The sequence below is a fragment of the Mauremys reevesii genome, linkage group 1 (assembly GCF_016161935.1).
Source record: "Mauremys reevesii isolate NIE-2019 linkage group 1, ASM1616193v1, whole genome shotgun sequence".
NCBI classification, from domain to species: Eukaryota; Metazoa; Chordata; order Testudines; family Geoemydidae; genus Mauremys; species Mauremys reevesii.
In genome coordinates this window covers 100132638-100145013 of record NC_052623.1, presented here as the reverse complement: position 1 = coordinate 100145013, position 12376 = coordinate 100132638, and the positions used below count along the sequence as shown (strand labels likewise).

At 38.0% G+C, this 12376-nt stretch overlaps 1 protein-coding gene across 11 annotated transcripts in view; it reads left to right on the top strand.

Annotated features, from left to right (window-relative positions):
- Window positions 1-12376, top strand: part of UGGT2 (UDP-glucose glycoprotein glucosyltransferase 2) — a 413106-nt gene that overhangs the window by 376950 nt on the left and 23780 nt on the right. For 9 of the 11 annotated variants that reach the window (XM_039499669.1, XM_039499672.1, XM_039499662.1 and 6 more), the window contains one exon: window positions 734-1716. In XM_039499669.1, the coding sequence (XP_039355603.1) occupies window positions 734-756 (23 nt within the window). In that variant the 3' untranslated portion in view covers window positions 757-1716. Of the gene's footprint in view, window positions 1-733; window positions 1717-12376 lie in introns of those variants that run through there. The other 2 variants (XR_005588059.1, XR_005588057.1) reach the window with 1 other exon arrangement.

The following is a 12376-nucleotide window of genomic DNA, read 5'->3' as shown; positions in this document are numbered from 1 at the left end:
TGTATTTCCCATAGGCTCATTCTTGGAAACGGATTAATTATTTTGGCTGAAATTTTCCAAAATTGCTCAGCCTGAGACAGAAATCAAGCATGTTAAATTTCTCCCCAAACAGTTAGTTTGACAAAGTTATAGGCAATTGAAATGGAGTCTTATAATGAGAAGCATTGAGCTACTAGCCCACCTATAACAAAAAATGAAATCACAACGTTATGGGGCTTTAAATTACAAATACATATTTTATTTACTTTATGTAACTTTAACTTGGCATAATCTCATTGTTGACAGCTCTCATGAGTAGGAGGCTTGCAATATTTGGTGGAATGTTTTGTTTGTTTTTGTTTTTTGTTAAACTCGAGCTCTGGAAGTCAGGTAGTTATGTGAGAATTTCAACTTTTATTTTAAAAATATTTAGCCCCAACGTTTTCAGAGAAAATCATGAAAATGTGAACCCTAATGGCTCAAAAATTAGAAGGCAAATAAATGCACTCTGCTGCTAAATAATACTTAATAGTTTCTTTAGTCATTTTGATTATTTATGAATGCTTATGGTCAATTGTTATCAGGGTCTAAAAAATGCAGTGAATTTTTAAATATGTGATCTGACTTTCAGGACTCTGAGAATAAATAAAATGCCCCCTGAAGATATTGGGGCCTTTTTAACATTTTAGAATGTATTACAGCACTGCTGCTTAAATATGAGCGAATATATATCATTATTATTTTTTGGTTACAGTTTTTAAACATGATGAACTTTAGCATCATTTGGAAAAAGTAGTTATGGTGGCACAACTGAATCTTCTACATGAGATGGAATGGAAGATGTACATACTGCAGAGGCATTGAACATTTCATCAATATGTGAAGTCAAACATTTTATAACTAACATGTTGCTTAAAGCATTCAAACAGAATGGGAAGAATAGATAATGTAAGATCAGTATATGAAGATTTCATAATTTTGTTTTTACCAAGGTAGGTGGGCATTCCTATTTTGTTGATTCTCCCCCTCTCCCCCAAAGACAGCTTATATATAGGACCTGGTCCTGCATCCCTCCCATACCCAAAACTCCCAGTTTATAAGGAATGCTGGATTGGACCGTTTAAATTTAAGTTATAAGGGGATTTTTTTTAGATTGGCTGGTTGTAGTCAATGAATGTTACACACTGTCAGATATTTAAAGGGCATTGTTTTGATTATAATAGGATAATTATCCTACACATAATCAAAGTTGAGCATATTCAAACTCTGTAGTATAATGTACATGCATCAGTTTTTTTCTTGTATAAGATGTACTGTGTTTCACAAGAAAAATTCACAGCATTGCAAGGGGCAGTTGTAAAACAGTTTATTACTGAAATATAGAGCTTTGGACCAGTTCAAAATATTTAAAATCAATTTCAAAGTTTATAAAACCTAGGATGTAATTTTTAATTTATTGTGCAAGCTTGATGCACTGTTATCTGTTTTAAAAAAGTCAACTTACAGCCAGTCACACTTCATTATTTATTTTGTTACATATTAATCCAAAACTAACTTTGTAACAAAAGATATTTTAAAATTTCAGTACAGTCTATTCTATGTTCACTTCCTTTATCATATTTGAAATACAGTACTGTAATTGTGTTCCATAATTATTCTGTCTGAAAACAAGATAAGAATGCATCCAACAGAGAATTAGTCTGTTCCAATCTCTGAAATCTATCCTATCAGCATTTTTTTAAAAATTAAACAGCAATAAAAGAACTGTCTTACATAAGGCCAGATTCTACTGTTGACTAGATGTGCACAGCTCCCATTGACTTAATATGTGTAAGAGAACAAATGATACTGTGTATTTAAAAAGGAAACATCTTCCTAGTCAAGAACTTGCTTTTTTTTCTTGAGATTTTACTTATGTCTTTTTGCGGTCATGTGCACTAATGTTTCACAATGATTTCTTTCTTGGAATTTCAAGTTTCAGATCTCTACTATGAAGCTTTTGTTAAATGAAGAGCTAAAGTCCTACATCTTTAAAGCAATTTTTTGTCTCTGTTAGTCTTATTCCTTAGCTGGCTGGGAAATTTCTCTTACAAAGCCATAAAAGGTTTATTATTTGCATATAGATTTTTTTTTGTTCATTTTATGTTAAATCCTCTACTCAACATCCCATTTAATTGGCTTAAGATTAAATGTTAAGAAAACAAATCAGTTTTCTTTGAGAGTGTGTTTAAACGATATCTATTTTCTAAAATAAATATATTTTGTTGGAACTGTTTAAAAGATTTAGTGGGACAGATGCCTTGTATTTTATGCAGTGTTGCGTATGTTTATAGGTGATATTTTACAACTTTTCTTTTTCTATTTCTATTTATGGAAGCATATTTTCAGAAAAAGGCCCACTAATACAAAACCTTCAGTTTGAGATGCTGTTTTGTTTGTAAAATAAAGGGCTCCAATAAATACAGTCATTACTTCTCCAAGACTTCAATAAAGCAGTACTGCAGTCATCATAGAATATCATTTTATATTTTATGATGCAAGAAACAGGCTGTAAATGTAGTACAAAATATTAAAGATGCCACTTGAATTGGCCTAATAAAACAAAATAACTGTACCTTCATTATGATCCTCCAGCATTTCTCTTTTCCGTATTATTTTGTGTTAAAAAATAAATTTAGCATGCCAATTACTTGAACCAAAGGAAAAATTGCAGTGATTCTTCAGGTCGTTAGTTGTTTTTTTTTTTAATTTGAAAACCCTGGAGGTGGGGACAACACAGCAATATATACAGAATAATGGATTGCCTCTAGGGTAAGATATAAGAACTTAAACAACGAGGAGTCCGGTGGCACCTTAAAGACTAACAAATTTATTTGGGCATAAGCTTTTGTGGGTAAAAACCCCACTTTTTTAGATTTTTTTACCCACAAAAGCTTATGCCCAAATAAATTTGTTAGTCTTTAAGGTGCCACCGGACTCCTTGTTTTTGTGGATACAGACTAACATGGCTACCCCTCTGATATAAGAAGTTAGAGAGAATGAAGAGGGCTCGTACTCTACTAAAATAAAACACTGGGTCTCCATTACTTTCCCAATGTGAAAGGGGTAGTATAAAAGAGTGGTTAAGGCCGGGGAGTAGATGCGGTGGTGTTGCCTATCAGTGGGCTGCTCAAACGAAGAATTTATATAACCTGTTGGTGTTATATGTATGTGCATGTATTGTTTCTGGGCCTTTTCTGCATCACATATTAGTTTAGATTTAAGTTGAGTGCATTTAACTTTGTTGTTAGAAAGGCAAATAAAGACACCAGTGAGTAGCTCAGACTATATTGTTGAAATGTGGGTTGTCAGTTGAACTGATATGTTTTTCAGTTCTGTTTTTTTAAACCGAGTATAGTTCTCACTTTTAGAGCAAGAAATTCCCTTTTTGCTAACTAACCACAGATGCTAACATTCATTTGTTTCCTGGCTTGTCATTATGATTTGATTCAGATTTCAGAGCACGTGAGCAGTTTGAGTAGAAGCTGTGAACCAACTGGTGCTGACATACATAGGAACATAGAAATTGCCATATTGCATCAGATCCTTACTCCGTCTATCCAGTATCCTGTTTCTGATAGAGACTAGCCCAGTAATGTAGTCAAGAGTAAACTCCGGTCAACTGAGTTTATCCACTTCTCATTTGGGGAATATGGAGTTTAGGTTATCCACCTTTTTTTTTTTTTTTTTTTTTTAAACCAGTACACCTTTGGGCCAGCCCCCGATGCTTCAGAGTGAGGTGCAAGAAACCCCACAATAGGCATACCTGGGATAATCTGCCCATATGAGGATCTCATTCTAATCCCGAATAGTTAGATTGGTTTAAGACCTGCAGTTTTATATCTCTTCCAGTACTCTTGTAATTGTTATAACTCTGGATAGTCTTGTTATTCATGTAAGTGTCCAATCCCTCTTTGAATCTCGCTAAGGTCTTTACCTCAGCTACATCCTGGGGCAGTGAGTTCCAGAGTCTAATTACACAGGATGTTAAAATATTTCTTTTCATCAGTTTTGAATTTGACACGTTTCAGTTTCACTGAATGTTCCTTTCTTGCATTATGAGACAGAAGCTTCTCATCTACCTTCTCTGTACCATTCACTAAATTTTCTACTGAGAGATTGTCTTATTACAAGGTAAGTTGCTCATTTTACACTCAAATTTGTGTGTTAGTATTTATATGGTGCTTTGAAGATGATTAAGTTGTTACTGATTTGAATCCGAGTTCCCTTTGAACAGTATTCTGTCAGTGTGTCTTGGCAAAATATGTTTTACAGATTGCCCAAGTTGTCTAGATAAGACATGTAAATAAATTTGCTTCTTCCAGTTCCAGTGTTTGGTACCAAAAATCATCTGAATGTCCTCCCAAATTAAGTGGTAATTCCAGCTGTCTACACTGTAACAAACCTATTTAGATTTATAAATGCATTTCATTGAGTTGCCAAGAACATGCACATTGTATTGGATTGAAAAGGAAATAAAGCCTTTGTAATCCAAAGCTGCCTGCTGAAAGAATTCTGAACAAAAAGTAGACAATAAGAAGCTAATATATATCTCCCCCATAATTGTGGAATTAATAATACATATGCTGAAATTTCACTAAAATTTAACTCTTGTCGCTTTCCTTTGGTCAGTTCTTATCTTTTACATAGTGTAAACTTAATTAACAAATTGATTTCAAGAGACGTAATTAGATATATTGCTGTAACTGAGATCAAACCTTGTCTATTAAATGTTTGTAGGTCAGAGGCTGATTTTCACTTTTTTCAGTCTTAGCAATTTCTTCACGTCTATTTCAGCTATTTTACATTAAAGATATTAAAACCTTAAAACAACTCATTTGGATATTTTTCAACCTTCTTTCAGAGAATCAGTGCAGTAAGTTAGTAATAATTTAGTGCTGACTTTTTCAGTTTAATCCATCACCAACAATGGATGTCACACATGTGAAAGCCACTACTAGGCACAAATGGATTAAGAATGAGTGAAGAACAATTACCAATTGAACAACTTCATGTTGTGACATCTTTTAATCTTCTCTCTCTGTGGTGAAGCTGTGCATTGGCTCATTGAACACAGCATGTCAACGTAAGAACAGATGAGAATTGATCTTCGCCTAGCATACAAATCCAGCAAGATGAAAGGATCCCTCTCATCTAATTTACTGTTAATTCACTCTTTATATTCTTGTTCTTTTGAAGTTTTATAGGGTAAAGATTATCAGATGCAATATCCTCAGCTAAGTGACCTCTCATTCGGATGGGTACAAGTAACCTCCACTTGTTCTTCCATATTGACAGGTACATATGTAAAATGAGAAATTTACAGCTAGTAAACTGTAAATTCTTCTGCCCCCATGCACAAATTATCAGAATATTTTTCAAGAGCCGTGTCTTGAGGCCCCATATGCACCTAAATGCCCTTCTGCATCCTGTAGCCAAAAACAAAGGGTAAAGCAGCTGCAGCTACCCTACAGTGCCTGCTTATTGCCTATGGCTGTGAGATGGAACCTCTGCAGCACCTGTGTCTCTTCACACAGATTTTCTGTCATTAGTTTACTGTTAATATAGGTAGATTTCCAGAGGACACGGCTACAAGAGTGGACATCAGGAAGTCTTGAGAGGAACATAGTAATCTTTATGGCCTTCAGTACCATACCCATATCCTATTTAATCATGGCCATTCTGGGCCCCATGAGGGTACAACCGGCAGAAGAGATCCATGCATTGCTCCTGCCTCTAAACCCAGCTCTCCTTCCTGTCACAGATCTCAGGAAGGCAATTGGTCCAGGGACTTGGTGGTGTGATTTATGCTGAACAGGATGATCTGCAAGAGACAAGAGGTCCAGCTAGCTATGATGATTTCTTCATCTTTATCTGATGAGGCTGTTACCACTTCACTATCCCACCTCAGGGTGCCATCTACTGGATCCTTCCTGGAGCTTCTTCAGTGCATGGCAGATACCCTGAAAACTCTAGCAGAAATAGTACACAAGAAGTCAGGTGAATGGCTGTGGTCCTCAGTCCCCAGTACATTGGCAATGCAAATAAATGAAGGCTTGTTGGAACTAGCTAGGGGAGCTGTGGGAAACCCCAACTTCACAGGCACCAACCTTAAAGGCGGCAGATAGTTGTTACCAAATCCCCTTCAACAGGGTTGAATTATTTTAGTCACCTCATGCCTGGATCTTTGCAAAACACCGTACCAGATCTGCTCCAAAAACAATACTCAAAACAGTCATGAATGGTCTATCGAGGACTCCTGAGGGCATTCTGGCATGATGCAGCCTTGATTATACTGATAGCCCCAGCATGGCCCAGAGAATTCTGGCATTCTGCTCTGATTAATGTTGACATACTTCTGGTGCTGTCCGACATGCTCATGCAGAGCAAAGGCCAGATCCTGTATCTGGACCCAACACTGCTGCACCTCACAGCCTAGATGCTGGCTAGCTAATGGCCATGGACAGTACCTACTCCATGGAAGTCCAGAACATTTTGGCTGGTAGCAGGAAGGATTCTGCTAGGAAGACTTATGCAGTGAAATGGAAGAGGTTCTCTATGGGAGAACATAAAAGCACCCTACTGCATTAGAAACCTCACTAGATATTCTAGATTACTTACAAGCCCTAAAGCATTCAGGACTGTCCATCAGCTCCACAAGAGTACATTTAGCAGATAATTCTGCTCATCCTCCTCCTATCAAAAGTGAACGTGGCTCTGAGAAGACCATTATCCTCATTCATGTCTTTCCTCCAGTCGGATTCCACCCTTCCAGGCCTCACCGTTGAGTTATCCAGGCTTATGGATTGGCCTGTGAGCCCTTAGCAACCTGTTCTTTATACCACCTGTCTGTGAAGACAGCTTGCTTTCTGTCTATCACCTCAGCTCAGACAATAGAAGAGATCCACATCCTCATGGAAGCACCACTTCATACAACTGATCTAGCTGCCTACTAGCCAGGGGGCAAGTTAAACGTCACACTTTAGATGTTGGCAGGACTCACTGCTATTAGCTGGGTAGGACAAAATCATTCACAAGTTGTAGTCAATTTTTGGCTTGGAATGAAGAACCAGCCAATATCCATCCAAACCTTATCTAAATGGGTGTCTGACTGTATTAAAACACAACAGCTTGCTTGGACCCAGCTACACTTATTACAGCCATTCCACCACATATAAAAGAGACTGCAACTTGTCTATGGGGTGTTCCAATTTCAGAGATTTGTACAGCAGCTTTCACCCAGCATTACTCCTTGGTAGAGGGCTCCAGAATTAATGTCACCCTCTTGGCAGAGCTGTTGTACAGTCATTTTTCCAGTAGACTCCAAACACCCAGCTCCTGGCCATGAATTCCCTACTGGAGTCACCAGAAGTGGAATCAGGGACAATCACAGAGAATGGTTGTAAGGTAAGTAACATTAACTGTGTTTTTTCTAGATCTGTTGTATTCCAGGACCTGCCCTCCTTTCCCCCTACTACAGAGTACTTGATCTCCTCAATTATGTTTTACTGAAGAAACAGAAGGGCAGTTGGTGCTGCTCTGTCCTTTATGCCCTCAACTATGTAGAGTGGGTGAGCATCCAGGGCACAGCTATGGCCCCAAATGACTGCAAATTATTCCAATGTCACATGCATGGGATGCATTTGCAGAAACAAAATAAATGTCAATTTCTCTAAGAACTATGGTTATTGTAGGGGATGTATGGTCAAACAGTTTGTTTTTTCAAAAGAGGACAATGTAATATTCTCCTGTTTGAGGTAGTTCATCAATGTTGGGATTCCAAAGTGTTCTTATCTTGTTAAAAGGGTCTACTGTATATTAATACCTCTCCTCCACACATAAATGTGCTCCCTTCATGAAGCTGAATACAGTAATTTTTTGTATATAATTTAGCCAGTGATATTCACCACCAGGCTAGAGAGAAATTATTCACAAAGATGGCCAGATTTTATACTTGGGTTTGAATACGTACAGCTGCTACATCACCCCATATTCTGCTCTTTAAAGCATAGTGAATTTTATTATCCGTTTTCAGATTTTGGTTTAATGAGAAACCTGAATTTTTTATAGCCTTGTGTTGCATTCATGACCAAATTTGAAACTTACAACCTTGAAAATAAATGAGTACCATAATACAGGCAGTCACCAAAAATATATTTAGTTAATGTGAAAATATAGTGCCACAAAAGTAGTTTCTAAAGTTCTAGACATGAATTTTTAGGTTTCTTTTGATTTTATATAAAAAATTGTACAATTTCAGATGTTGGATTAGCAAAGTGAGACTAGAAGGTTTCTCATTCTTAAAGCATAAAATTGCTACTTTGGGCAAGCAAATTACCTTCTCCTATATTTATTATTGGTTAAAAGTTCATGAAAATGTAGTAGATTAAGACTTTTTTGAATAAATTGTGTGCTGTCAGTGACTAGCCTAAAATGAGTACTTGTAAGTAGAAGATCCTCTGTAAAAAGACTTATGGGCCATTGGCAAGAAAACAGACATCTAATTTGAAACAAGGTCATATTTCTTGCTGCTTACCAATATTGGTTTTAACATTTGTGATTCCTATTTCTTTAGATGTAAGAAAGTAAATGTACATTTCTATTTATAATATGTTACTCTTTAAAAAAATATTTTAGATAAACTACTTTGCAAAGCTGAACAAACAGTTCGTTATTACATTAAGGCAGTTTTAAACATCACCAACTTGCTTTTCCAGACTAGCTAATTGCCAGTGAAGCCTCCTATTAATCATCTTCTTAAACAAAAAACTGTAATCCCTTTCCTCAAAAGGCATCTGATAATGATGAAAAATGCTACTCAGTTTCACTTATGACATACTTGAAAGCAGTCTAGTTACAATTGGTATTTTCCTGCTCTTGACAATATGTGACATGGGCAATTTTGAGCTCTGTCACAAGTTTATAACTTCATTGCAAGGCTCTTTTAATATTGGATTTGCCATAAATCAGTATTACACATTTTAATATTGTCTTAAGCATTAACATGTCAATTTTCCATTTTTAAAAAGAAAGTTGTGAAATGTATTTTAAAATAAAATAGAATATAAAAAGTCACTAGCAGTGAGGTAAATCTAATGAAACTGTCAATTTTAGGGGTTTAAGTGGTCAAAATTACTTTTTAATTTTCAGTTTTTTTTAAATCACATGCTATTGTGCTACAAACACCTGTTATGGAGTTTTTATTCAGCTTGTGTGTTAATTTTATACCATTAACTTTCTATACCTGTGCCACCAGTAGACAGCACGTCACTTCTTAAAAACTAGCGAAGGAAATTTGTTACTTGTTTGAGGGGGAGCCATCTTACATGCCAGACATGGCTCACTTAGTATTTTCAAAAGAGGCCTAAAATGAACTTTTAATGTGCCAGCAAAGCTAGTAATCCTTCAACAAATATAAGTGGTAACATTTTTGCTTTAGCCCTAACTGCTAGGGCTGAGGAGTTAACACTTCCTGTTACCAAAACATTTTTCCCTTTTAGAACCTACTTCTTACATCCACCCATTTGATCAACTTGGCCTTTTCTAGTCTACTTCCTCCCTAACAATGAGGGAGACTAATAGAATTCTGTGATTTTAACACTGTCTATTTACCTCATTTTACTGCCCAGCCTCTTAGCTCTTCCTTCCCAATCAGAAATGGAAGTCAGACCATTTCCTATTCTACTTGCCCCCCCTTCCCCCAAAATGAAGTATGTTGTTTGAAAAATGTTGTGTCCTTTCATGCTGCAGTTTCCACCGCATGTCAACACAGAAAAATCTTTATCAAGTTTCCAGTCCGAGTGCCCCAGATAGCATCAATAAACATGCACTGACCCATTCATCTTAAAGGGATGTTAAAATATAACTTGAAGGGACAAAGTTTAACGCTCCTCTTCATTTAATGATATACATGCAGATGATAAAAATTCTCTTTTGCTTCTGTTGCAAAAAAATACCACATTAGGAAAATGGATTCTTCTTTGAATAGTGTCCCTCTGGGTGCTCTTCTGTTGGTGCACTTGCATCCCTGTGCTGCTGATCGGAGCACTTTGGTAGCAGTATCCCTTAGGCCTGCACAGGGGCCGTCTCTCCTTGCACCCCGCCCCAAGGCTAACCAGCACCTGGGCTAACTCCTCCTCAGTTCCTTTTCAACTGCCCCTGGCTGTAGATGGAGCCAGTAGCAGTCTGTTTGCCATCATTCGCTTATTTAGCATTTTTAGTATTTAGTCTCCTGTCTTAGTTTCTCTTTGAAAACAAAAAATCTTGATTTCCCCCCCCCCGCCTTATTTTTTGTCAGGGACCCCTTACCACACCAGGGTATGCCCAGTTCACCGGGCTTCAAGAAGTGCCTCTCTTGCAAAGAGGCCATCCCTGTGGCAGACAAAACACTGTTGCTGCATATTCTGCCCCAGGGACTGCCACTGTCATAACTATAAAGGGAAGAGTAACAGCCCTCCTGTGTATAATACTGTAAAATGCCTCCTGGCCAGAGACACCAAAATCCTTTTACCTGTAAAGGGTGATGATGCTCAGGTAACCTGGCTGACACCTGACCCAAAGGACCAATAAGGGGACAAGATACTTTCAAATATTGGTGTGGGGAAGGCTTTTGTTTGTTTGTGTGCTCTTTGTTTTGGGGGTTGTTCGCTCTTGAGACTAAGAAGGACCAGCCATCAATCCATGCTCTCCAACTCTTTCTGCACAAGTCTCTCATATTTCAAACTTGTAACAGCCAGGCAAGGCATGTTAGTTTTATCTTTGTTTTCTCAACTTGTAAATGTTCCTTTTGCTAAAGGATTTACCTCTGTTTGCTGTAACTTTGAACCTAAGGCTAGAGCAGGTTCCTCTAGACTCTTTGAATCTGATTACCCTGTAAAGCAAGGTAATTTTCTCTTCCCTCAGCCATGGCCTGTGGAAATGGGAGAGAGAGGAAACGAATGTTTTGGGTTTTTTGAAAGAAAATATGCAGTGCTCTTTAATCCAGCTATAGTTGTGTGTTGTATGTGCTCTACCACACAGAGCAATGCTGTTTATTGGGCTTACTGAAATTAGCTTGTGTAGACACAAAACTATTTTAAATGTTGACTTGAAATAAAAGCAACTTAGACCCCCTACCCACTACATAAGGCAAACCGCTGTTTACACACAGTAATGGACCTATGGGCCAAACTATCTTAGAACAGCATAAAAAAAAGCTTTGAATTGATTAAGAACTGCCATACTGGGTCAGACCAAAGGTCCATCTAGCCCAGTATCCTGTCTACTGCCAGTGACCAATGCCAGGTGTCCCAGAGGAAGTGAACCTAACCAGTAATGATCAAGTGATCTCTCTCCTGCCATCCATCTCCACCCTCTGACAAACAGAGGCTAGGGACACCATTTCCTTACCCATCTTGGCTAATAGCCATTTATGGACTGAACCTCCACGAATTTATCCAGTTCTCTTTTAAACGCTGTTATAGTCCTAGCCTTCACAAGCTCCTCAGGTAAGGAGTCCCACAAGTTACTGTGTGAAGAACAACTTCCTTTTGTTTCCTTTTGCAGAAAAACCAAATGGATTAGATTAGAGCTGAAACACACAAGTCAAAGTTCTAGATAAGAAATAATTTAGCTCAGCTACAGACAGATTTAACTTTTGTTTGGGGGGGGGGGGGGGCAAGGTGTTACAAAATATTAGTGAATCATAGAATATCAGGGTTGGAAGGGACCCCCTCAGGAGGTCAACTAATCCAACCCCTTGCTCAGAGCAGGACCAATCCCCAGACATATTTTTGCCCCAGATCCCTAAATGGCCCCCTCAAGGATTGAGTTCACAACCCTGGATGTAGCAGGCCAATGCTCAAACCACTAAGGTATCCCTCCCTCCTTACTGACAAGATAAACTTACTGCACAAAGTAGGGACCAATGTTTTCAGCTTAATCATGAACTTGAGAAGAAAATAACATTGTCCTTCTATATCAAAGAAAGGAGACATTTGATATGGGTTTAATCAGGCAGCAACTTTATTATTAGATGGCTGGGACTATCTGGCAAAGAAAAGCGTACAGTACAGGTAACTCCATGTTCATTCACTACACACCCGGGGGACTTACATTGGCTCCCCTTTTTTCCCCCCATTCAGGTCCCACAGCCAACCCATTGCTGGGACCTTACCTCTCCCCACCTTAACCTTTGTTTGGGGGATATAAGAAAGGGGGGTTGGCTCACTGCCTTACCAATCATAAGAGCCCCAACCCCCCACCCCATTCAGCTCCTTTAACAAACACCTTTTTAAGTCCTTTGCCAAGCCATTTATCCAGCCATTGTATCCCTTCCCGATGGAGCACTGCACTGGATATCCGCCCCACACTTACATCA